The 27,690-nt window shown below is 45.5% G+C and overlaps 2 protein-coding genes across 2 annotated transcripts in view; one reads left to right on the top strand and one right to left on the bottom strand.

Annotated features, from left to right (window-relative positions):
• Window positions 1-13,507, bottom strand: part of tm9sf2 (transmembrane 9 superfamily member 2) — a 28,559-nt gene extending 15,052 nt beyond the window's left edge. Inside the window, exons 1-9 of the mRNA XM_061225934.1 lie at window positions 13,160-13,507; window positions 11,341-11,408; window positions 7,770-7,863; window positions 6,306-6,433; window positions 3,520-3,649; window positions 3,188-3,312; window positions 2,143-2,254; window positions 1,396-1,475; window positions 525-633 (exon numbers count right to left, since the gene is read on the bottom strand). Of these exons, the coding sequence (XP_061081918.1) occupies window positions 525-633; window positions 1,396-1,475; window positions 2,143-2,254; window positions 3,188-3,312; window positions 3,520-3,649; window positions 6,306-6,433; window positions 7,770-7,863; window positions 11,341-11,408; window positions 13,160-13,324 (1,011 nt within the window). The 5' untranslated portion in view covers window positions 13,325-13,507. The remainder of the gene's footprint in view (window positions 1-524; window positions 634-1,395; window positions 1,476-2,142; window positions 2,255-3,187; window positions 3,313-3,519; window positions 3,650-6,305; window positions 6,434-7,769; window positions 7,864-11,340; window positions 11,409-13,159) is intronic.
• A 3,220-nt stretch (window positions 13,508-16,727) lies between these two features.
• On the top strand, window positions 16,728-19,349 carry si:ch211-184m13.4 (uncharacterized protein LOC798560 homolog). The gene is made up of 2 exons (XM_061225940.1): window positions 16,728-16,793; window positions 17,981-19,349. The coding sequence occupies exon 2, from the start codon at window positions 17,991-17,993 to the stop codon at window positions 19,002-19,004; it is 1,014 nt and encodes a 337-aa protein (XP_061081924.1). The 5' UTR covers window positions 16,728-16,793; window positions 17,981-17,990; the 3' UTR covers window positions 19,005-19,349.
• Window positions 19,350-27,690: the final 8,341 nt, after the last annotated feature.

Raw genomic sequence — 27,690 nt, 5'->3', positions numbered from 1 at the left:
GCGCACATGCAGTGTGTGTGTGCGGTGTGCGCGGTGTGTGCGTGCATGCAGTGTGTGCGCGTGTGTGGTGTGTACATGCATGCGGTGTGTGTGTGTGTGTGTGTGTGTATACGTGCATGCGGTGTGTGTGTGGTGTGCGGTGTGTTATGTGTGTGGTGTGCGTGTGGTATGTGTGTGTGTGTGTGTGTGTGTGTGTGTGCATGGGTTTGTGTGTGTGCGTGCGTGCATGCGGTGTGTGTATTATGTGTGCATGTGTGTGTGTGTTATGTGTGCGTGTGTGTGTGTGTTATGTGTGCGTGTGTGTGTGTGTTATGTGTGTGTGTGCGTGTGTTATATGTGTGTGCGGGTGGTGTGTGTATGTGTGTGTGTGGTGCGTGTGTTATGTGTGTGTGTGTGTGTGTGTGTGTGTGTGTGCGTGTGTGCGTGTGTGGTGTGTGTGCGTGTGTGGTGTGTGTGTGCGTGTGGAGTGTGTGTGTGTGTGTGTGTGCGTGTGTGTGTGTGTGGCGGCGCTGGGGCAGACGCACCACAGAGTCCATCTGGTTGTATCGGGCGATGTCCTTGTGCAGGGTCCGCAGCATGATCATGGCCACCATCCCCGAGAGGAAGAGGACGATCACCAGAGAGTTCATTATGCTGAGGAGAGGAAGAGGACGTTCACCACAGGGGGGACCAGTGTTCATTTTGACAGCACATTTTGATTTAGTTTTAGTCATAGTCTTTTGAATAAAATGCCATTTAGTTTAAGTCATATTTTAGTAATCTGAATTGTTTTAGTTTTAGTCGACTAAATATCATAAGATTTTAGTCGACTAAATATACAGTAGATTTAGTCGACTAAAATCTAATGGGTTTAGTTAGTGTAATGCATTATTCAAGCATTTCTCTAGTTTTTCCAAACTCATTATATATTCCTGGAGGAAACATCTATTAACCTGTTATTATGGAATGGTATCACAGATTGAATGTGCAATACAGACACAGGTAACTGTTGTGATTATATGAAACATATCTTTATTTATCATGAAATTTAATCCATATAAAACCAAGTCTCAATAATATGTGTTCGGGTTTATTTTGTTCAACACAAAAGTAGCATGAACTTATTGCAAGAAATTAAGCTGTCAGTCCTTTTTTTGTCCACAGGTCAATGCCAATAGATACTCTCCGGGCAGCAGCCAGAATTTTTGTCTTTCATCTTCATAATTTTTGTCAATCAGATTGCTTATTTTAGCTTTCTTTGGAACAGTCAGCCTCCTATCGTCTCGTTTTCGTCAGTGAAAAAATGTCGTTGATGAAAAACACGACAAATTATTCGTCAACGAAATGAACACCGGGGGGCACTCGCCCTGGATCAGCGCTACCCAGGAGCTCCACAGGGGAGCGATATAGGCTCACCTGAACCACTGGATGTTGGTGTGGGGCATGGACTCCAGGATGTAGTCCCAGCGAGAGGCCCAGCGGATGGTCTTTTCCTCCTGCGGGCACAGCCACAACACGTCAGCGACCCAAACCAGCCCCGCGAACACGCAAACACAATATAACACAAACTCCAGCTGAACCTGAGCTTACGATGAACTGTATGGAGTAGGTCTAGGGCACTTGGAGCTTACGATGAACTATTAGGAGTCGGTGTAGGGCACTTGGAGCTTACGATGAACTGTATGGAGTAGGCTAGGGCACTTGGAGCTTACGATGAACTGTATGGAGTAGGTCTAGGGCACTTGGAGCTTTTGATGAACTGTATGGAGCAGGTGTAGGGCACTTGGAGCTTACGATGAACTGTATGGAGTAGGTCTAGGGCACTTGGAGCTTTTGATGAACTGTATGGAGTAGGTGTAGGGCACTTGGAGCTTTTGATGAACTGTATGGAGTAGGTGTAGGGCACTTGGAGCTTTTGATGAACTGTATGGAGTAGGTGTAGGGCACTTGGAGCTTATGATGAACTGTATGGAGTAGGTATAGGGCACTTGGAGCTTACGATGAACTGTATGGAGTAGATCTAGGGCACTTGGAGCTTACGATGAACTGTATGGAGTAGGTGTAGGGCACCTGGAGCTTACGATGAACTGTATGGAGTAGGTGTAGGGAACTCAGAGCTTACGATGAACTGTATGGAGTAGGTGTAGGGAACTCAGAGCTTACGATGAACTGTATGGAGTAGGTGTAGGGCACTTGGAGCTTCCCGCTGAACTTGTTGCTCAGGTCCATGGGGGGTCCGGAACATTCCGGACTATCAGGCTTGGTAGATTTGTAGCTTTAGAAACAAGAAACGAGAGATAACCACATCACCAAGTCTTATATCTCATATTGACAAAACAAATTCACCACAGCTTTTACAGAACTGGAGCGTAAGCAGAGATGCATCCCAAGGCCACACGATGAATGAAATCCCGGTTTTTTATCAGCGTAATAAGAATAATACACCATGGGGCAGAGTGTAAGCGACCGCTTAGTTCTGTAATCACACCTGACGCGGTTGTGTGGAGCTCCACCGGTGGGAACTAAACACCGGGAGAACGCATCACCGATATCTCCCAGGAGTCCATAAGACAGCCAATCAGCAGCATTGGTCGCGATCACGTGACTTGTATTTCCAATCACATGGAAGCTGCTTAGGGCTTGCCGCTGATTGGCTGTCTTATCAGCACCTTCAGTGTTCAGTGACCTTGATTTCTGGAAACCATTTCACAGGACCTCTTCTGTTCGGTGGCTGACGACTATATCAGGTCCATCACGCAGCCCAACTGAATCCAATCCGTGACCTTGGAACTATACGAACCGCATTCTGAGTAGTTTTGCGATACTGAGCTCAAAGCTTTCACATCCTAACACAGCAAAACTCAGATGTAGGGCAGCTCTTCAGAACTCAAAGAGACAGACACCCTGAAAGTACTCTGAATGTACAATATCAAAATCCCCGATAAACAACATACTCATGAGGCCAACTTGTTCTTTTCCAAACATGTCAGTTAGAACCCCATAACTCAGTGGTCTTGAAGTACAAACAGACACTTATGAATCTGGGGGCGAACGGGAGATGAATCTGGGGGCGAACGGGAGATGAATCTGGGGGCGAACGGGAGATGAATCTGGGGGCGAACGGGAGATGAATCCGGGGGCGAACGGGAGATGAATCTGGGGGTGAACGGGAGATGAATCTGGGGGTGCTCGTGGATGGTGACCACACCTCTTGGGCTCCATCTTCGCGGCGACCAGTCGAGCCCCTGCCGCCTCGTTCTCAACCATGTGGAAGTAGACCGTGATGTCCACGTGGTTGAAGATGTAGTAGGTGTCTTTGTCGTTGAACTCGGCCTTGAAGGAACAAAAGAAAAGGGGTCGTTTAACACTACGAAGGAGAGTGAACAGGGCTCTACTAGTCCTTGACAAAATTCTATTTGGAATGGAAATTCTCTGCATAAAACCTCATTTAGCCCAGGACTAAATTTTCATCTGTGAAAACGGCCCTTAATGTACATATAAAAAAAACATTAAAAAAAAAAAAAACCCCGCTGAACTCACATTGACAACGCAGGCATCTTTGGGCCGACCTGAGTCCGTCACGTAGCAGCCAATGGGAAAGCCAGGATTACAGAACTTCTGCCCATCCTCCACATCGTAGCACCACGTCACAGGCATGTTATCCACAATCCTGCAGGAACAGGAGGAGAGACGTTAGCGGTTAGCCTCATTCAGGGACACAGAGACATTAGCGGTTAGCCTCATTCAGGAACACAGAGACGTTAGTGGTTAGATTCATTCGGGAACACTGTGAGAGACGTCAGCGGTTAGCTTCATTCAGGAACACTGTGAGAGACGTTAGTGGTTAGCTTCATTCAGGAAGACTGAGAGCGACGTTAGCGGTTAGCCTCATTCAGGAACACTGAGCGACGTTAGCGGTTAGCCTCATTCAGAAACAGAGAGAAACGTTAGCGGTTAGCTTCATTCAGGAACACGGAGAAACGTTAGCGGTTAGCCTCATTCAGGAACACTGAGAGAGACGTTAGCGGTTAGCCTCATTCAGGAACACTGAGAGAGACGTTAGCGGTTAGCCTCATTCAGGAACACTGAGAGAGACGTTAGCGGTTAGCCTCATTCAGGAACACTGAGAGAGACGTTAGTGGTGCTGGAGCCACTTTCAAGGGATACCACTGAGAGAGGTGGTTACACACACTGAGACTGAAACACACACACACACACACACACACACACACACACACACACACACACACACACACACACACACACACACACACACACACACACACACACACACACACACACACACACACACACACACACACAGTCCCCCCCTGTGGAGAGAGTTTGGGGGGGGGGTCCCCCCCTCCAGCTCACAGCCCAGCCCAGGTCCTGTCCTGACAGACAGCCGCCCCCCGCCCCCACCCCGCCAGCCCCCCCACGCTCATACTAAGCGTTCCTGAAAAGCGCTCGCTGTTACACTAAACAGATAAACGCGGGGATAGACCTGGCAGGCGGTCACACGCCACGCGGGCGTCTGCACGCGAGCGGAGGGGTCGCCATGGCGACGGCCGCGGGAGGCCTGCCACACCGCGGTAACTGGTGATGATGCGAGCAGACACAGACCACATGAGGCTCCTGACGAAGGACACAGCGGCCTGGGGAGACCTGGCCCGGAGACCCGAAGGCAGGGCCGCACGCCCGCACACCTCGTCTGCTTCCATTCTACAACATCATTCACGGTTATTTACCTTCAGTCTTATATTCCACTGCAATACTCTACAATACAATACAATACAATACAGTACAATACAGTTGATTAGGCTAAGCAGGAAACAATCCTCCCATGGAGCAATGCAGGGTTAAGGGCCTTGCTCAAGGGCCCAACGGCTGTGCGGATCTTACTGCGGCTACACCAACCAACCATGTGGGTCCCAGTCATGTACCTTAACCACTACGCTGCTACAGGCCGTAGCCTAGTGGCTAAGGTACATGACTGGGGCAGCCTGTAGCCTCGTGGCTAAGGTACATGACTGAGGCAGCCAGTAGTCTAGTGGCTAAGGTACATGACAGGGGCAGCCTGTAGTCTAGTGGCTAAGGTACATGACTGGGGTAGCCTGTAGCCTAGTGGCTAAGGTACAAGACTGGGGCAGCCTATAGCCTAGTGGCTAAGGTACATGACTGGGGCAGCCTGTAGCCTAGTGGCTAAGGTACATGACTGGGGTAGCCTGTAGCCTAGTGGCTAAGGTACATGACTGGGGTAGCCTGTAGCCTAGTGGCTAAGGTACATGACTGGGGCAGCCTGTAGCCTAGTGGCTAAGGTACATGACTGGGGTAGCCTGTAGCCTAGTGGCTAAGGTACATGACTGGGGCAGCCTGTAGTCTAGTGGCTAAGGTACATGACTGGGGTAGCCTGTAGCCTAGTGGCTAAGGTACATGACTGGGGCAGCCTGTAGCCTAGTGGCTAAGGTACATGACTGGGACCTGTAAGGTTGGGGGTTCAAGCCCCAGACGCAATAAGATCAGTGCAGCTGTTGAGCCCTTGAGCAAAACTCTAAACCCCACATTGCTCCAGAGGGGATGGCCCCTGCTGAGCCTAATCAACTGTGAGTCACTTTGGATAAAAGCATCAGCTAAACAGTTAATGTAATGTAATGTTCTGGCCAACTGACAGCGCACCCAATTTTGAGTTAAACACAATTTCCCTGTCAGCGCTCAAACCCAACGGCTGAGTTCCGCTTTTTTACCCACAATTCCCCTTAAACAGGGTACGCACAGCTGTCTGCCACAGGACAGACACACACAGGGGTCAGGGATCATGGATCATGGATCATGGATCATGGATCATGGGCTGGCCACACTCACAACCTCCCACACTCACCCCAAACATGCACACAGTGACTCACAAACACACAATCTCCCCAACACCAGTCAAATCAGGTTTCCCAGCATGCACCAGACCCACTCCTTCTCCAGAAGAGCCCTTTAAACATTCTGACAAAAGCAAAGCAAGGACAAGGAGCAGACACAGAAACAGCAGTGCGTGCATATTCTATCCGTGAGTTAACGCAACGCTGGAGGATCGCACTTTTACTTCAGTTCTTGTGCGCCCCCTAGTGGTAACAACAATGAATAGCGGGTTGTTGAATTTTCTGAAAGCTCTCACACATCGAAACAACATTCATCCTCGACTAGATCGAAGATCACTCACCTGCAGGATTACTCCTGATCTAGCCTAACCTCAAGTATCACTTGAATCTTGTTTCTCTCACTCAGAGATATTCCTGTTTCTCTCCTCTCTCACACAGAGATATTCCCGTTTCTCTCACCAGTGATGCTGGTAGTTGAGCAGCATTCCTTTCTTCAGGAAGTCCAGTTTTCCTCGGTCCTCGGCTTTCTCCGTGTCGTATGACTTCGTGCACACGTGCTGGCACTCCACCTTCTTCTTAAACTCAAACTGCAGAAGGCAAAGCAAGAGAAACCCCATTCCAGTCTTTACAATACAATACACACATCCAAAAAGATTTGTGGACATTCATAACACTGTATCTGCAATATTTCAACAATAATTACTCGTTTTTAATAATGCCCAGTGAAGAGAGAAGGATATCCAGTGTTGTGTACAGAAACTGTAGAAATTTGGAAGCAGACAATGCACCTGGAGCCTTGGATTTTGGCAGTTTTAAAATGAGTGTCAAATTAAAAAATGATGATATTTGAAGAGAGAATCTGCATTCAGTAAGGGCAGCACAAACATCAGACTGCAACAGTGCCTGGGTGAGATGACATGGAGAATTCTCTACGGCTAAATAAACTAAATAAACTAAATAAATCTGAATCTTTCATGCTTTTTAGTTCACTGAGACATAGAGCTTTAATTCATACTCAGATTTGGGCTGAAATATGAGACAACATCACCAAGGCCCTGGAGGAAACACACGGGAGATGAACTCACTCTCTGTGCGCTGTCCTGTCACACGCTCTGTGTACGAAAACCTGCCTACCCTACCTCAGACCCCAGATGGACCCTGGAGGGGCAAAGGCTGAACCCCAGAGACGGGTGTAATCCCAGACTGAACCCAGCGCTTCAGAGAGGGGTGTGATCCCAGACTGAACCCAGCGCTTCAGAGAGGGGTGTAATCCCAAACTCAACCCCAGAGGGGGGTGTAATCCCAGAACCCTGAATCTGACGAGCTCAGGGGTTCTCAGGAGTGACCATGAGAGGGTCACAGACTCCTCGTCGGACTAAATCAGCCAATCGGCAGCCGATGACACAGCACCCTGTAAACCTCATATCATATCTGCGTCAGTGTGTGGACGGGACAGTCTAACCCACATGGAGCCAGTGTTCGCTGTAGATACAGTCAGCACTGCTAGAAATAGTCAAGCAAGCCAAAACAAAGATGGATGAAGATTGGGTAATCTTGAAACTCCGTGCTGTGGAAAAGCACTCAGCCTTGACATGCTGAGCTGGCATGTCCTTGGGTTGGAGGGCACAGGACTATCAACCACTGAAGAGATACACAAATACATACATATCTGCCATTTTGTTGTGATTCTAGGTTCCGTTTGGCTTTGTTTTGTACAGAGAAAAGGAGGCGAATAGAAAAACATGTAAAAGCTAAAGGCGCCTGTTAGCTCCACAGCATAACATATTTTACTAATCTTATTAATAATTCACTACTTCTACAAACAGAACAGGGCTGTTTATATTATCATGTAGTGTACACCAACATGTACACTATTAATCACAGCGTGAAGAGAAAAAGTCTTTGTTTAATGTTGATGCATACCTTGTATGGAGACGGCTCGATTCGTTCACCGAACAGAACCTGGCCCAGATTTTCTGAGGGGCGTTTTTCAGAATCTATAGAGCAGAAATCAAACCTAAAAAAAGAAAGAAAAAAAGAGGAAGGTTTTCATTTCAATGAACCACATATGCAGAGAGCAGCCTGCAAATCACGAACTGAACAGCTGATGTCACTTCCTGTTTAACTCATGATGTGTAAATGCGGGAAGAGAGGCTCTGTCCAATGAAGACGCCAGGAGAGTGACATGCCTTGGGGGAATGGCTCTCTTCGCTGCTCTCCAGGGTTGTTGTTGCACCTCCGCGTCCCCCCCCCCCGCCCCCCCGCGTCCCCGCCCCCCCGCCCCCCTGCCCTTTCTAACAAACACAAAAAGGTCACAGTCGTGAGAAGTGACTTGCTTGCACGTTTCACACTGGCTCGTCACTTCGAATCTCGGAAAACCTTGTGTCACATTCCCGCCGTCCCGCCAATCGTGAGGGGAAACTTCCCATGATGCCTCCCTGCAGCTCCTGTTAATGCTGGAGCTAAATTACTCACTCTTTTCCCAGAAGCCACTGCTGGGAGCTCCTTCATTCAGAGCGATGGCAACACGGGCTTCTTCCACATGCAGGGAGCCACTCCAGAGCAGACTGATAATACATCACTACACAACCACACACTACAGAACCGCACAGCCACACACCGCACACTACACAACCCCACACTACATCATTGCACACTACACACTGCACACTCAAACAGCCACACACTACACAACCACATACTGCACACTACACACTGCACGACCACACACTGCACAACCACACACTACACAACTACACACTGCACACTACACAACCACACACTGGACACCTTTTATAAAGGCACAGGTAAATATGAACTCTGATTTCATTCTGATTTACCTAAAAACGCCTAATTTAACCTGCCTCAGAAAGGTTAATGTCCAACACATTATCGCTTAAACGTATTTTGTGATTCTGTGAACTGGTTATAAACAGGTGATGCTGAAAATGTTCAAAATGATTTACATGTTCAAAAATTGTACTGCGTGAAAATATTTCAGTCTGTGATTGATAGTTCCTCCATTGCGGTAATGCAATTTAAAACCCAAAGCTATTAAAATAAATTGGGACATTTTATTAAACATTAAATTGACAACACAACTTAATTTGGAGCACATGGACATACAGTATCTCTCACTCTGACAGGTGAGCTCAAGGTCTGTACTGCGGCCGGGAAACTGGCCCCTGTTTATTCCAGAACAGTCTTGCCACACTAATGTGTGAAAAGCAGCAACAGAACAATCAGGCCAAGCACAGTGCACAGAACAACCAGGCCAAGAGCAGCCCACAGTACAGGACAATCAGGCCAAGCGCAGCCCACAGAACAGAACAACCAGGCCAAGCACAGCGCACAGCACAGCACAGGACAATCAGGCCAAGCGCAGACCACAGAACAACCAGGCCAAGAGCAGCACACAGAACAACCAGGCCAAGAGCAGCGCACAGAGCAGAACAACCAGGCCAAGAGCAGCCCACAGAACAATCAGGCCAAGCACAGCACACGGAACAGAACAATCAGGCCAAGCACAGCGCACATCAGCTGAACAGTCAGCGACAGTGAAAAGGTGGAAGACCACAAGGTGCTGCACTGTACACAGCCAAGAGAAATTATGAACGATCCGCTGAACAGGCAAAAACAAACACAGATCTCCGGACATTAATGAACAACGGGCTGAACATGCAGCCCTGTTTAATCCACTGCAGACGTGGCCTTTATGAATGGCATTACTGTGATCAGGAATCCTCTTACGCAGCCTGCGAGATTTCCACAATGCAGTATCGCTTCGTTCCCAATTATGCCTTATGTTCTGATACATTATTCTTCCACTGGGAACTGTAGATTATAAGCTCACAGTGTAGGCACACAGGTCTGAACATGCCATTCGATGGATATCTTTACGTTTGCATACATAACAGCTTTAGGTAGACCTGCACCCTGCCTTACTGAATCTTAAATCCGGTGTCTTCACCACATCCCACTGCCAGCAGAAGAGTGTTGATGTCTGCAGGAGTAAAGCAGTACTGAGCCCCTGCATTCACTGAGGTGACAGAAATTGAAAATAGAAAGGCACGGCACCGTAGTAGGGGTGTGAAACCCCAGCTCTAACCCCCGTGAGTGCTCACGGCACCAAGTCACACTGCAATGTGCAAAGTAGCGTTTAAAAACCCGCCAACACCCAGCACGAGCACGCAAGCCAAGCCCCACACAGCCGAAAAAGAACAATGGAAAAGTGGATCGCGTTGTCAAACTTTTATTTCATTTACTGTACTTACAGGCTTAAAGCTACAGACCTGATCAACTACTGTACCTGAAATCATCACTACTACTAGACAGCTACAGACCTGATCAACTACTGTACCTGAAATCACCACAACTACTACTACTACTACAGACAGCTACAGACCTGATCAACTACTGTACCAGAAATCACCACTACTACTACTACAGACAGCTACAGACCTGATCAACTACTGTACCAGAAATCACCAATACTACTACAGACAGCTACAGACCTGATCAACTACTGTACCTGAAATCACCTGAAACTACTACAGACATAACATAACGTAAGAATGACGAGAACAGGCAATTCAGCCAAGCAATGCTCACCTTCCGACCGCTAAACTGCTTGCCAAAAAGCTATCACCCTATCAAGCCTGGTCTTGAAAAATGCTGACGATGCAGCCGATTACCTACCAGTATTGGTCAGAGTGTGGCAAAGAATGAGCACTGAATAGGTACAGATCACTACGCCTCCAGACTGTACACAATCGAGACTGTCTGACTGACTACTCCAGGCATGACAGAATCAGTGTTTACCTCCACACATACAGGAACAATGCAAATGATGCTTTCAGCAATACAAACAAGTAAACCCGTTCAGCAATACAAACAAATTAACCCGTTCAGCAATACAAACAAGTTAACCCATCCATTTTGGTGAACACTTTAACTTCATGCAAAAAAACAGGGTTTGAACTTCAAGGAAAATATCAATCAGAATGGAGGACAAAAACACAGTTGCTTTCCTATCTCTGACATTCAGCAGATAGCGAGATTAGCTCATAGGGAAAGAGTGGTCTTCTTGCAGTCAGAAGGTTGCCGGTTCATGTCCCTGAGCAGGACATCTAACCCCCAATTGCTCCCAATGAGCTGGTTGGCATGGCAGCCTTTCACCCTTGGTGTGTGAGTGTGTGAATGGGTGAAAGAGAGGCATTACTTGTAAAGTCCATTATCCATTTTGCTAATTTGTTGCAGTGTAGCACAGTGGTGTGGTGTAGTGCAGTGGGGTAGCGCAGTGGTGTAGCGCAGTGGTGTAGTGCAGTGGTGTAGCGCAGTGGGGTGGTGTGGTGTGGTGTAGTGCAGTGGTGTAGCGCAGTGGGGTGGTGTAGTGTGGTGTAGCGCAGTGGGGTGGTGTAGCGCAGTGGGGTGGTGTAGCGCATTGGGGTGGTGTGGTGTGGTGTGGTGTGGTGTAGTGCAGTGGTGTACTTACGCAGTGTATTCATATGGCAGCACTGACTCCACGGAATCCAGTCTGTTCACGAACAGCTCGATTTCAGACTTAATGGAGAGAAAAATGGATCACAAATCAAAATGATGCACACAGTGATAGTGTAGCAATCTAGAAAAAACAAAGCTAGGCAACATTTCTCTCTTTCCTCATCCACCATCACTTTCAAATCAAACTTAAAAGGTAGATACAGCCATTATATACATTACTTCGTCTCCCGTATTTAAACTGTGGGCAGAGAAGTCATTTTCATTACTTCTAAAGAATCATTTGCTTAAAATGTCAGGTCCATATTTATTGAGTAGAACAAGTGTATTCGAAAATAATTATTACTATATGATTAATGAATTTCATCTAAATAAGGTGGTAATATAAGTATGCCAATAAAGGTGAAATCGTAACAGTTGTGTAAATGGCGTTTTGTCAATCTGTACACCCAGCTAAAAATCAAGAAAAAGGCAGCTTTTCCCGCTTGGCTCAAGGTGCATGAACTCAAACTCTGTTCTTGAGCCGTATATCAACCTGGGGATGTGAGCCAACACACGCCTAATGTCAGCTAAACACAGGTGACACCACAGGACTAACGTTAAAAACGCTTTCCCCAGTTAGCTAATCAAATACAACACATGAGCGTCAGCAAACTACCTACTGATATTGGCATGTCTTTTGTAAATCCAAGAAAAAAACACGTCAGTAATACTAACCAGTAACTTGCTAGAGGTGTTTATAGTTAAAATCTAGCAAGCACGAAGGTGCAAAAAGCGGAATCAGAAAATGCTATGCCAGAATCCAGATGGACCAAACGAACAGAGACACACTGTCGTGAAGCCTTATTTTAACCAGGGCTGATTGAGCAGTAAAACCATTACCCTCTCAAAACAGTTGTGTTTGGAAATTCGTTTTTAAAGTACTTTTTATTATTCAGTGAATCATTGAATTTTGAAACTAAACTGACTTTGGTCCATGTAATGTGTAATAAAGCAGATGAATAATTAGGCAAATTGAATACTGACGTTAGTCTAATATGCAAACTGAATTACACACTTTCCAACATCCTGCGAAAAATGTTTGTCTTTATGAAATGTTGCAATATTTCGACCAACAGATAATCTATATTTGCATTCATTAGATTTGTCTATGTAATCCTGATTTTGTAGTATCAGAATTAACCTATCTGAAAATGTAAAACCAACGAGACCGATTTGATCTGGGATAGCAAAAAAATTCTGATCTAGATTAAAAGTTTTGAAATACTGGGCCCAGAAGACTAACAGCTAATTTATCTGCATTGTCATTAAGGAAGGTCCTATTCGGGCTTATTGCCTAATCTAGAAAGCTAACATTCTTACAAAACTCAAATTCCTGTAAATTAGCTGGTATTATTAACGTTACTCGCTTTATTGACAAGCTAGCCTAACGTTAGCTCAGTTGCCATTAAGTTAGCTTTAGCGAGTTAGCGTATTAGCTATTGGATGTGAAATGCAGCGATCACTTGTGCGGTCTAGAAATGCATATTTATAATAACGTTACTGTTCGCGACCAATAAAATGACAAGCTTGTCAGCTGTCTAACGTTAACAGTCTGTAAAATCGCATCAGCTGACATAGCTAGCTAACGTTAGCTTGCTTCTTCCCATTTGAATATCACTGATGGTAGGCTACTACGACCTGTTTCAGGCCTGGGTGTTTGGGCTAGCAGTAAGTTACCGGAAAAGATAGCTAGCCAGCTAAACAGCCAGGGAAAGCGAGCAGTCTAATCAACTCGCAGAAACTCAATGCGATTACTTTCGAGGAATAATTACCCTGCAGTCCGGCACTTGGTCTTTTTCAGCATCATTTTTCTCACAAAAGCTGACAGGAGCCAAACCCGGAAGATAGAAGCTTGAGGCTCTCTGTAACGTTAAGCCTTCAAAAAGAAGTAACATTGAGACCCTCCAAAGAGTGGGCATATTGTAAAAAGCCCACATTTTCCTCTTCTTTCGACAAAGAAATGTTGCGAGACGATGCTTTAAATCAAAATAAATAAATAAATATCACTCCGAATACATTTAGCTAGCTATGTTTGCGCAGGTTACTTAGCTAGCATGAGAGACCCTACTGTAACATTAACAACACACTTTGCTGCACAAACCAGACACGTCATCTGCTACTCCGTGGTCACTTTGAGGCGGAGGATTGTGGGACGCTGGAGGACAGGCAATTGGCAGGACATTTGAAACCAATGAAGGGTTCTCACGAAACATTGACATATTAATTATATAAACATAATTATTAACTACATACATAAACATAAAATGCTGAGTAGAAATCATTGTATATTCTTGTATTATTAATTATTATTATTATTATTATTATTATTATTATTATTATTATTATTACCAAGGCCATCATGGAATGCGACATGAATACACAGGTACATAACAGTGGTTGAAAAGGAATGGTTGAAAAATAATGAGCAATTAAGGTGCACCACTTTTATGATTTATATGCAGGGGTACCAGGTACACTGCTCCTGCTGAATGGCTGAAGCTAAGGTGTGGGCTAGGTTAGTACTTAGATGGGAGACCTCCTGGGAAAATTAATTTGCTGCAGGAAGTGGTGATGGTTGGCCAGTAGGGGGCAATCTTCCCTCAGGTGAAATTACCCCCAGCACACAGGTCAAATGACCTGCTACCTAATCACCCCTGGCTCAATTGGCAAAAAAAACTCCCTCTTCACTTCAGTTAGCATGTGGTAAGCACGCTGCTGGTGGCTGTGCTACACACTGTTGGTGGTTAAGGTGCAAAGTGTTTGAGTGTCTAGAAAAGCGCTCTATCAGTGCGATGCTCAAATACACTACAAATTATGCAGATTCAGCAGGCTATTTGATCATCACTGTGTTATAGACACCATAGTGAGCCATTCTCAATCTTTTTCGGAGTGCTGTTTGAAAACCTTTAAATGGGACTATTGTTTATCAGCAAGTTCAAAGAATGTCCTTACCAAATGAAAGCTACAGAAAGCATCCATCCATCCATCCATCATCTGAACCCGCTTATCCTGAACAGGGTCGCAGGGGGGCTGGAGCCTATCCCAGCATACATTGGGCGAAAGGCAGGAATACACCCTGGACAGGTCGCCAGTCCATCGCAGGGCACACACACCATTCACTCACACACTCATACCTATGGACAATTTAGACTCTCCAATCAGCCTAACCTGCATGTCTTTGGACTGTGGGAGGAAACCGGAGTACCCGGAGGAAACGGGACACGGGGAGAACATGCAGATTCCGCACAGAGAGGAGGGCTGACGGGGATTTGAGCCCAGGACCTCCTTCCTTGAGAACCTGGTATAGAAGATACGAAAAATGTATAAATGCTTTAGCGGTTCATTCATTACACATCAGAATATGATGAAGTTAATGTTCTTGCAATAAAAGTTTAGTTTTTGAAATGTCCATGTCACGGAAATCTAACAACTTGCAGCCAGTTCTCATTTTTCTTTTATTTTCTTAATTTGGAATTTCCAGTGCAGGGCTGTTCCATCGCTGCCGCGTATTGATTTTTAAACTCGTTCCGCCAGCGTCCGCCTCACTCCCCGCCTGTCCGCCAGCTGGGGCGCGCAGCTACGGTGCTGGAGCACATCGCTTTCTGCTCAGCTGACGCAGACAGACTACAGGTACCCTGTCGGCCAAAGGAGTCACCGTTGCGCAGTGAGGCAGGGCAATCCCCGCTGCCCGAGTCTCGGGACCCCTGGGTGCAAAAAGCTACGGTGCTAAAGCTAACGCCAATTAGCACTCGCTACCCCGCGGAGCTGCTACAGGCACATTGAGCTCGTGCACCGTCAGGATTCCGATTCTAGACCGCGAAGCGTGTCACTGGGCTAAGAACAAAATGCTTTTAGGAGGACAAGGCCGCCTCCGAGGGTCCTGGACTAGCAACAATGAGAAGTTAGCGGAGGGAGGGAGTCTAGGAGGCCTATAGACCAGACCTGCGAGTTCTGGCAGTTGAGGACCAGTGGAGCAGTAGTGTTCTGAATCAGTTGAATTGGGCGGATAGCGCAGGCGGGGGTGGACTAACAGGGACATGGAATAGTGCATTCGAGATGCTATCTGCATCCTAGATTAAGCTTGATCACTAAAAAACAGTCTCTATAGGGCTGTTGGGTATTTTCTCAGTGAAGAAGATGCTGTCACCATTAGTAACAATGCAATAATTCAATCTGGGAGGGTGATGATGTATTATAGAGCTATACAGAACAATATTTGTTTTGTTGATCTAGATTCTATACCAGACTATAGAACACATCCATACACGAATGCAGTGCCTTAACAAGAAAAGCCACCCATTAATAAATTAATTCAAATGTAATCTGAAACCTGCAAAGTTAATCAAGATTTTTAAAAGAAAATCATGTGGAAAAGATGGTGATTATGCGATTCTTCAATGTGATTTAAACTTCTAAGCTTTTCAACATATAAGTCCACCATGAAATCATCACCCCTAGGGGCAGACATTTCCCTGAGCTTTTAATCAAATTGAATTCAACTACTAATATAATCATCAAGGCACATTCTCTTCCAAAAAACCCCTGTGTGTCATTGTATTTTCAGTGTAGACTGCAATGAGTAAAATGAAACAATGAAAGAACACGGTTATATCTGTGTCAAAGACGGCGATTTGGACAGCCCCAGTTGTTATTAATAAAGAAACTCAGCTCGGTCTTCAGATGACATTACATTACAGTTATTTAGCTGAAACTTTTATCCAAAGCTTAGTTCACAGTTGATAAGACAAGGCAGGGGACAATCCCCCCTGGTGCAATGTGGGGTTAAGCTGTGTGGATCTTATAGTGGCTACAACAGGGCTTGAACCACCAACCTTCTGGGTCCCAGTCATGTATCTTAGCTCCTAGGGTACAGGCTGCCTTACTAGTGGAAATCATGATGTCAAGTTATACACTATTGTCACGACATTAGTCAAGGAAAAAATCAAACTCTCATCAAACTCTCGCAAACCAAAAGGTGAAATTAGGAAAACAACAAGGAAGGGAAACAACAGTGGTTTCAACATTATCGTCAATAACAACTTAAAAGGCAAAAAGAGCAGCTGTTTTTAAACTAGCAATAGTTTACCCTGCATTCTTATATAGGGAATTAAAATAATTAGAGTTTAATCAAGAAGTAAATAAGTACCCAGGGAAAGCAATGAGTGAGAAGCGTTAAACGGTTTGACAGTTAGTTCAATTAGTACGTTAAATATATTTGAATGTGGAGAGCTTCCTTTAAAGAAAATAACCTTCATGTGGTCACCCCTGCATGTCAGGAGTGATGCGTTGAAAAGGTAAATTCACGCTTTCAGACCACATCCTCTCTCACTTCACCATCGTGTTCCCGAGGAGTCGGTCGCACAGGCACGTTTGCTCGATAGTAGAAAGGAGAATCTTCAACACACAGTAAGTGCTATAACCGCGCATTTAACTGTCTTGTGCTAAGAGTGGAACAAATCAATCACCAACCTTTTCATTTACTGATTAAGTGTGTTTAATTGTGGACTGGATCAATGTAACCACTGTGTATTCACGTACATAGTTAACTAATGTATGTATGTATGTGGCTTCAATCATAAACATTTATGTTTCACATTTTCTTCAACAAATTTTAAACTTCTTTCAATCCAAATTTGATGTTTAGGAACTCTTTCACAGTTCTTCTCATTTAAAAAGGTCAGAATATGGAGGAGGATGTGTTGCTGCCCAGCAGGAAAATAGCTGTGATGTGATGTCATATGTCATTCTATATAAAAGATAAAAGCCTGTAAATGTTGTCATGACGTTAAAAGATACTATCTAGTCTGACTGCACACTGAAGTTTCAGACAATGGCAGTAACTTTGTACAGTAATGTCCTGGAGGATAGACATTCCTAGCAGAGCCATTATTGCTTTTTCTCCTCTTCGTTTGAAAGCACTTCCATGGGAGTGACAAGGGCTCACATACTTCTTGGTTTTGTCTCATATAACTTGTATAATGCCAAATGGATGGCATTTATATAGCGCCTTTATCCAAACCGCTGTACACTTGATGCTTCTCATTCACCCATTCACACATGCACTCATTGGCTGCCATGCAAGGCACCAACCAGGTCATCAGGAGCATTTGGGAGTTAGGTGTCTTGCTCAGGGACACTTTGACACAGGGTGAGATTGAACCAGAAACCCTCTGATTGCCAGCCGACTGCTCTTACCACATGAGCTAATGTCGCCCTCGTGTAGAAGTGAGACATCTACAAACAGGCACTCCTCTATAAATGATATGCACTATAACCAACAGCAGCACCATACACAGTACAACATGTACACAGCTTACTGTGAAGTAATAGGTTGTATACTGTACGTGCAGTGCTACATAGGTGAAAGGGAACGTCACGGCAGGATAACAGAAGCACTACATTTTTAATACTTCATATGTTATGATGTATTGCTGTTTTTTGTTGTTTTCTAGGTACGTCATTGTGTCATGTACTTTTTTTTGCATTACATGGTGACTAGATAACAGTACAAATTGCATTAAGTCAAATTGTAAGCAAGAAGAAAACACAATGCCTATCAAAGTGAAATGAGCCAAAATCACTTTTTTCCTCAGTGAGTTCACCATGAGCGCTGCAATCGATGCGAACTCCAGCGCCAACCAGAGCTGCAACGTGTACATCTACACCGAGACAGCCCAGATGCTGTTCCCCATCTTCTACATCCTGGTCTTCCTGTTCAGCGTCTCCGGGAACAGCCTGATCCTCTACGTCACCTGGCGCAAGCAGCAGAAGTTCAAGTCCACGTCCCTGTACCTGGTGAACCTGGCCGCGTCCGACGCCCTGTTCACCCTGGCCCTGCCCGGGAGGATCGCCTACTACGTCCGCGGGTTCGACTGGCCCTTCGGCGACTTCACCTGCAGGCTGACCGCCATGGTGTTCTACGCCAACACCTACGCGGGCATCGCCTTCATGACCTGCATCAGCCTGGACCGCTACCTGGCCATGGTGCACCCACACCGGCTGCTCTACCTGAGGCGGCCTAGGGCCGTGCGCGGCGTCTGCGTCCTGGTGTGGTTGGTGGTCCTGCTGGAGAACGCCCCCCTGCTCCTCCGGACCACTCTGGTGGAGACTGCGGGCAAGCGGGCCTGCATGGAGTACTTCAGCCTGGGCGAGTCCGCCTCCCTGCCCTACCTGATCCTCGCGGCCTGCGCCGTCGGCTACGGCCTCCCCCTGGTGGTCATCCTGGGCTGCTACACGCAGATCAGGCGGAAGCTGTCCAGGAAGGCGAGGCAGAACCCGGCCAGCAGCCGGTCCCCGCACAGCCACAGGGCCAACAGCATCATCCTGATCATCCTCCTGGCCTTCGTCCTGTGCTTCAGCCCCTACCACCTCAACGTGGCGCAGTTCATGGCCCGCGGCTTGCGGCGGCGGCCGTCTTGCGACGAGATGAAGGCCTTCAAGATGTCGCTGCAGGTCACCGTCTCCCTGATGAACCTCAACTGCTGCCTGGACCCGGTCATCTACTTCTTCGCCATCAAGACCTACAAGAAGAGGGTGATGAGCCTGTTCAGGGGGTTCCAGCTGGGCTCGGGACAGTCCTCCAGCCCCACGACCGACCGCAGCAGCAGCAACACCTGAGGGGCCCCCCCCGGCGGGTTTCTGCCGTCGCGCGGAACCGGAAGCTTCCGCTGTCAATCTGGGCTGTGACTGACAGCTCGCCCCGGCTGCTTCAGTCGACGCCAGGCTCTGTAGGTCAGGCCTTGGGCGGTCGCTCTTCCTGAGGGCCACCTCCGCTCGAACTCAAACTCTTGAGTGCCTGAACGTCAGGGTTTATTTCGGTAAACTGTGAGCGTATTCGATTCTATTTCACAATGTACACTCGGAAAAAAATGCCACATATGGTAAATTCATTATCAGTGTTTTTTTCAGTGTTTTGTTGTACGTGTTAAGAATGTAATAAAGACATATTTTATCAAATATGAATTATGGTTTCAATGATCGAAACGGTGCCAAAGCCACCACACTCAGGAGAAGCCCGTCCCCACCGACTCTTAGATGTGCTTCCAATGGAATTAACGGAGCGAAAAACTCAGGGATCATTAAATCTCAGATTAAAATTTTTAATGCAGATTTTTTTTTTTTTTTTTTTTTTTTTAAGACACAATAATGCCTGTGCCTCGTGACTGTGTTCTCCAGCCCACCTGCTGACTGCAGGACAGGGTTCAGCAGGATTAGGTGAGCACAACCAGGCTATCTGAAACCAGCCCTCCCCGACACCCTTAAACCACCTGCAGCTGGTGTAGATGGTCTGGAGACCGCAGAGCAGCGAGTTTACAATTGATGCCTCGCACACCAATGGTGAAAATCGCCATGCAAGGCACCAATCAGCTCGTGGGGTGCTGTTGGGGGTTAGGTATCTTGCTCAGGGACACTTCGACACACCCAGGATGGGGGATCAAACCACACTTTCAAGCAAAGTCAAGCAATTTCACTCTTTGGCTTACCTGTAACCAGCGTAGCACTAAATGTTCACCTTATCACTCTCCTAGAGAACTACTCAAATGATTAGTCATAAAAATAATAATCTGCTCATAGCTTGCTTTTTTTGGGGGCTTTGAGTGTGGTAAACTACCAATACAGAGAAATAGCTTTTACTTGAAAATATTCAAATGTCAATCACAAGATGAGTCATTTGTTTCTGTATGAAACCCAGCATCTTTCCCTCTGGCTAAAAAGTGGAGTAGTGCGTTCAATCATTTCAGCGAGATAAAAACAAAAACAAATGTCAATACCTCAGAAGGGAATTTAGCCTGTCAAATCTAGAAACAGTTCACTCAGTAGAGTGCAGATCACAGCCAAGGCACAACAATCTCGGCATAAAAAAAAAATGCTATCTGTTATTGTAATGTGTTCATAATGTGTTCTTGAGTATTGGTAATATTAACTTGGACTTTTTTTCTTTTTCTTTTTTTTTTAAAGGGCACCATTTTTCACTTCCTTCTGTTTCTTGTTTTGCTTGAAAGCTAGGTGAGCAAAGTAAGGAAAGTTTTGTGAAGCGTATCTAAATTCCCCACCACGCGGCGTAATGAGGGTTTTGGAGAACATGCAGGCTGGGTACGGAGGTTTTATACACACGATAAAGATCAGTCTTCACTAACCGACTTCCTTACGCACATCACCTGTACTGTAGGCCTGAGCACCTCGTGGTTAATTTCGCTCCGCTAACCCTGGAAGCGCTAACGTTCTTGCAGCCTAGCGAGACACAATTCTAAGTATAGACTTGCAGGCATACGTCCCAGAGTGCCATGCTATCACACACCGGTGTTACGAGCAACTGCGACTGCAAGTTTGTCCTCGTGGTTACAAGCTTAGGAGAGCGCCATGCATGTCAGGTGAGAGAACACTCTGTAGCACGACTCTCACTAAACTCAGAACCAGCCACCTTTAACCGTCCCTCATCCGTCCACAGAATTTGGGAAGATGGCTTTTAGTTTTTATGCTCCACGGTCCTGGAACCAGCTCCTGGTTCACATCTTCCCTGTGGGTGATTTTCAAAGTTTACTTCAGATATTAAAAACTATTTTATGTTGTAATCTCTGCTTGCTCCTCCCTTGGCCAGGGCTCCCTATTAAAAGAGGAAACCATCTCAATGGGACTCACCGGGCTAAATAAAGGAGAAATAAATGAATAAATAAGATGATATCACGTTGATATTGCTCGGTCACATCCGCCTGGAGCTCTTTGGCTGGGCGTACACTACAGGACTTGTGGTCTTCTGGTTGTCATTTTCAGACGGGGACCAAATCGTAGGAAGAGCATTCGGTCTTAACATCGCTCCTCACTAGGGGTGCGATACTGTCCCGAGCCAATCTGACTGGCTTAGGAGCTCCCAATAGTCAAAGCGATCGGGACACGATCTTTCCGTCGTGATCAGTTTGAATTCGTCAGGCATGAGAGAGAGGTGTTGTGAGCAGATTCTGTGTTTTGATTCCAGCCGACCGAATCAGGAAGTGGTTCAGTTTATGATGTTTTTCCGATCAGGTCGGGAGCCTGTATAGTCTATCCATGCCGTCATCTGATTGGCCGTCACAGTCTGACCTCACAAAGTGCGAGAGGGCGTAACCCATGAGGAAATGGAATAATGTGCGCCCGCCCTTACTGGAGACGGTCCAGACCACTGATGTCACCACTCCAGCTCTGTGGCATCATCATTTCCTGCAGCAGAGAACAGCCCACAGCCTCCAGCGAACATGCTGAAAGAAGCACAAGTTCCTCTTTGTCACAGTCCAGTGCCCACAGAGCTGAAGGTCAATGTTCGCTAGCATAAAGTGAGAGATTCCAGTGAATGGCCACGCCCCCTTTATTTTCCCCACAAAACCCTGCGAGACTGAAACAGGTTTTTATACCACGGATTATACGGAAGTTGTTTTAGATGGTCAGTAGCTGTGCAGAGATAAGATTGTTAAAATTGTGGAAAATTAACTCACATCCCAACTGGACAGATGCACAAATGCAACTGATGTACAGAGCTAAAGCCCACAAACCCACCCACCTTTGAGCAAACAGCTTTATTTTTAAACATTTTGAGAAAAACACAAATCGGAGACTAACGTGTGTGGTGTGGTTTTACATACTTGAAGAAAGATAGCATCGCCACATGTTATGCGCTCTTACTTGGAAAACATTACTCTTACCTACTTTCAGGGCACACTTTTACTGTTTCACACACACACACACGCTGAAGCAAATCAAGACAACTCCGCTTTCAAAGGCGTCGCGTACAGAAAGAGGAGGCAAACATTCCCGCCAGTCATTTCAGAGAGTACTGATCTAAAGGTGACAACATCATCACATCATCTGTCACTCTGCATATCGGTCACAGGTCATCTAGTCCATGACTCTAGTCAGAGCATTAGAAGCTGCTGCGTCTGATTCGGACTGTACACGGCCACGGAACATCACAAGCCCACCTCTGGGCTCAGCGTGAGCTGTAGAGTACAACACAATAATGAACCAGATCAGTCCAACAACATCCCAATTCGAAAATGACAAGACGCACCACCAGGATGTGGTCAAGCTTGCAACACAACTGGCTGATAGAGGCCTCTTTTTGGGTGTTCTGACACTGTGCAACACCGTGCAAAACTGTCAAACGCGCTGGGCAAATAAAAATGGTTGTGCACACGTTGATACATTTTTACAGGGAGTTCCGCCTCTATTAACTAAACAACCACTCATTGCTTGTGCAACACCAGTGTGAATAAACAGTAACTCAAAAGCTAGAAACTAGTAACTCAATGCCAGAACTTTATCTTAATCGCATCTTGTTTTGTGTTCCACCAGAGGTGATCGACTATTCTACAATTCGGTTCAGAGCCTAGTACCCTTACATTCCTACAACTTATATAACTACAGCAGTTACAACCAAAGGCTTCTGACCTGGGACAACCCTGAGTCAAACGGCAGGAAGACAAAAGATAACAGGTCTGCCTAGAGAGAGGATGGTAATATAATAGATTAATTTCTGTCTCATTACAGGTAGTTCTGTCATACAGTAGGTTATTTAAACCGAGGTTTAGAACCATAAAATGAGAGCAGACTATTTAATACATAAAGCTACAGAAAGAACTATTCTAATCATTAAAAGATTGACACTTAACCGCATTTTCATGTGACTTTCAGAAGTTTTGGTTCTGCAGCACCTGCAGAGTTGCCGCAGAGGAGGAAATGGACTCTGCATTCCTTCCTTCAGCACTGCAATCAACCTGATGAAAAGAAGCACCATGCAGCAAACCTACAAGGGGTTTTTTTGTATGTAAATGTTGTGGGTGTGCAGTGACTGAACGAGCACTTAAAGGAATAGCTCCTTTCTGGGGTTTTTGAACGTCAAGGAAGCTTGGCAGTTATGCCTCAAGAAGTTGTATGTGTGGACTATATTACCCAGCTTTCCTTCAAAAAAGTATACATTTCATCTTTGGTTGGACACATAAGATAGACTGTTGTACTCAGTGAAATAAGCACTGGCACAATATACAAATGTACAGTCAGGTCCATAAATATTGGGACATCGACACAATTCTCATCTTTTTGGCTCTATACACCACCACAATGGATTTGAAAAGATGTGCTTTAACTGCAGACAATGTGCTTTAACTGCAGACTTTCAGCTTTAATTTGAGGGTATTTACATCCAAATCGGGTGAACGGTGTAGGAATTACAACAGTTTGTATATGTGCCTCCCATTTTTTAAGGGACCAAAAGTAATGGGACAAACTAACAATCATAAATCAAACTTTCACTTTTTAATACTTGGTTGCAAATCCTTTGCAGTCAATTACAGCCTGAAGTCTGGAACGCATAGACATCACCAGACGCTGGGTTTCATCCCTGGTGATGCTCTGCCAGGCCTCTACTGCAACTGTCTTCAGTTCCTGCTTGTTCTTGGGGCATTTTCCCTTCAGTTTTGTCTTCAGCAAGTGAAATGCATGTTCAATCGGATTCAGGTCAGGTGATTGACTTGGCCATTGCATAACATTCCACTTCTTTGCCTTAAAAAACTCTTTGGTTGCTTTCGCAGTACGCTTCGGGTCATTGTCCATCTGCACTGTGAAGCGCCGTCCAATGAGTTCTGAAGCATTTGGCTGAATATGAGCAGATAATATTGCCCGAAACAGCTCAGAATTCATCCTGCTGCTTTTGTCAGCAGTCACATCATCAATAAATACAAGGGAACCAGTTCCATTGGCAGCCATACATGCCCACGCCATGACACTACCACCACCATGCTTCACTGATGAGGTGGTGTGTTTTGGATCATTAGCAGTTCCTTTCCTTCTCCATATGCTTCTCTTCCCATCATTCTGGTACAAGTTGATCTTTGTCTCATCTGTCCATAGGATGTTGTTCCAGAACTGTAAAGGCTTTTTTAGATGTTGTTTGGCAAACTCCTGGAGAGTGTTCTTGATCTGGCCAACTGTTGTGGAGGGGTTTTTCTTCACCAGGGAAAGAATTATTCTGTCATCCACCACAGTTGTTTTCCGTGGTCTTCCGGGTCTTTTGGTGTTGCTGAGCTCACCGGTGCGTTCTTTCTTTTTAAAAATGTTCCAAACAGTTGATTTGGCCACACCTAATGTTTTTGCTAGCTCTCTGATGGGTTTGTTTAGATTTTTCAGCCTAATGATGGCTTGCTTCACTGATAGTGACAGCTCTTTGGATCTCATATTGAGAGTTGACAGCAACAGATTCCAAATGCAAATAGCACACTTGAAATGAACTCTAGACCTTTTATCTGCTCCTTGTAAATGAGATAATGAGGGAAGAACACACACCTGGCCAGCTGAGCAGCCAATTGTCCCATTACTTTGGCTCCCTTAAAAAGTGGGAGGCACATATAGAAACTGTTGCAATTCCTACACCGTTCACCTGATTTGGATGTAAATACCCTCAAATTAAAGCTGAAAGTCTGCAGTTAAAGCACATCTTGTTCGTTTCGTTTCGAATCCATTGTGGTGGTGTATAGAGCCGAAAAGAGGAGAATTGTGTCGATGTCCCAATATTTATGGACCTGACTGTATATTTATAATCACAAGAAATACTGTAAAATGAATCTGTTCTTATGCACAACCCCAGGAACCATAAGGCCAGTGTACATGTGGAATTATCCGATGTGTATTTTCTTACTTTAGACCGCAAACTCCTGAATGTCCTTTGTAAAGCTGGTTGTCATAACTTTCTGTAAGCATCTAAAAGATCAGTGTATGTACACATCTGGGCCAAAGCAAAGAGTAGAATGTGTAATAAATCTGAAGTAACAGTTAAAAAACAGTCTGGTTTGCACGGGCCGCCAAATAACGTAGGGATGTTACTTTCTACGAAACCGGGGCGCCAAATAATGTTATGTTGCAGTATAACTGCAAAAAGTTATCAGTCTCATAAAATTACTGTTATCAGAAATATCTGACCACAAATTTAGTATTTTAATTAATAATTAAAGTAACCAATATTAATGATTAAACATACCGATAACCTGAAGGTTGGAAGTTCTTCGAAAGACTGCTTTAACTCGGCTCTCATGTCTATGTGATTCCAAAACAGACACCGGGGTTTAATAAAATATTTATTAAACAAACGTACAAACACAGAACAGATAAACTAACGGGAGGTTAGTAAGGTAAGGTAGTAGGGTGTGTGTGTGTGTGCGCGCGCGCGCGCGCGCGTCCCTTTGACAAAGGAAAGGTAAATTGGGCGTGTCAGTGTTAAGAGTTAGCTGTGAGAAGAGACGACTTGCGTGGTTTACTCCATATATGCGCGAAAGATGGCGAATCAATTCACGTACAAATATATATAGCTAACAAAATACATTCCAATGATAAGACGGCAAATATAGAACACAGATTCACAATATCAGTCAAGACTAAACTAAACACTGGCTATGCCTGAATGTTTGTTGTCTTACTGAGTCCATACGCATTTCTGGATCCAAAAGACGTGCTGTCCTTGTAGAAGCAGCGATGGTGCGGTGAATGTACTGGAGAGGTGCGCAGAGCTGGGATGTTCCTGTGGGCTGCGCGTTGTCGTCTGGTCCGTTCGGTTCTGGAAAAAATGTTCGCTGGTCCGGGTGGAAAAGTTTGTTGCTGTTGTTCGCTGGTGAGCTTTGCAGGAGTAAACTGATGTAGCGTTCCGCGTACACCAGTTTCCACTCGCTATAGGCCACTAAGTTACCGCGAGGTAACTAGGTGTGACCGTAGGCCTGGTAGTGCGCTGTGCTGCATTCAGCCTCTGTCCGAGTCTCGGAGCAGATGAGCTGAATCGAATGGCCAAAAAGGGTGCGTCGAAAAAGGGAAGGAATAGAAGGAGAAGAAGAGAAAGAGAAAGAAAAAAAGGGATCCCGAGAACTTGTCTTGCTCTTATAAGTTTATTGCTCCCGCCATTACGGGACTGGCTCAACCGAGCTAGACGTCATGCGGGGTGGACGTCGCGGAATTGTCCTGTGGGATTGTGGGAGTTGTGGATCCTACAGTGTATATTATGCAGTTAATTTAATGGACTATAATGTCATTTCCTGTGGGTGGCCTGTAGCGTAGTGGTTAAGGTAAATGACTGGGAAACGCAAGGTCGGTGGTTCTAATCCCGGTGTAGGCACAATAAGATCCGCACAGCCGTTGGGCCCTCAACCCCGCATTGCTCCAGGGGAGGACTGTCTGGTTCCTTGTGTGTCTGTGTGTCTGTGTCGCCTTTTTGAACGATAGGAAGGGATTTACAACGGTCTTGTAACAATGTTTTAACACCCAAAATCGTACCTATTGTACCTCTAAACCACGAGTTTAGATTCAATTTCACTTTGAATTCTTAAAACTTAGAAGTGAGATTTATTTTCAATCATTTAATTTTGTACACATGGTAATGTTGTCTGACACTTGCTTAATTCCAGTTTGACTGCATCTGGAGAGGTCTGTCCACAACGGGTGGGCATGATGCCCGAGATGCCTGAACAGAACTTAAACAGAATTAATTCTTCAATAACAAAATATTATTTTACATGAGCACAAGCGCATGCGTGCGTGCGTGCACACACACACACACACACACACACACACACACACACACACACACACACACAAACACCCGCACACACCCACAAAGAGAAAGTAAAAGTAAAAAATCAAATGAGTTAACATTCAGCTTGTGAATAAAGCATGACGGACTGTCTCCTGCTTAGTCTAATCAACTCTATATCGCTCTGGGTAAGACCGTCTGCCAAATGCCAATAATGTAATGTAACGTAATAAGTTAAAACATCAAGTATCCAGTGGTGTTAGCGCCATCTACTGGCACGCTGCCATAACAACCAGAGAATAACACTTGTGGTAACCACGTTCATTTCTGGGTTCATTTCTGTGTGGCAGTTTCGGGTTGTGCATCTGCATAATTCAGGGCAGGGACTTCAGCCAGAAACCCCATCACATTTCTGACACTGTGAGATCTGACAGCTGTATTCCACTGAAATGCGTGACGTTGGTTGCCTGAAGGTATAACATCAATAAGCAAAACAAGAGGATTATTAAAATGAGAATGGCACTGTGACCCACACCTTTGCGAAGTTGAGAAATCATGCCAAATGTTCCAGGAAGCAGAGCGGTGTAAAGGAAGTGGGTTTGTAAGCTCGGGGTTTGAAAGCCTAATGCTGCAGGTTGAGTAGGACACTGCTGAAGCGCACCTGAGTGTGTGAGTAGGACACTGCTGAAGCACACCTGAGTGTGTGAGTGCACCTGAGTGTGTGAGTGCACCTGAGTGTGTGAGTAGGACACTGCTAAAGCGCACCTG

The sequence above is a fragment of the Conger conger genome, chromosome 17, assembly GCF_963514075.1.
Source record: "Conger conger chromosome 17, fConCon1.1, whole genome shotgun sequence".
In the NCBI taxonomy this organism is placed as follows: Eukaryota; Metazoa; Chordata; class Actinopteri; order Anguilliformes; family Congridae; genus Conger; species Conger conger.
This window is presented reverse-complemented; position numbering and strand designations above follow the sequence as displayed.

Coding starts and splice junctions, on each gene's coding strand:
- si:ch211-184m13.4 (XM_061225940.1), top strand. CDS start 17,991: ATGAGCGCTGCAATCGATGCGAACTCCAGCGCCAACCAGAGCTGCAAC.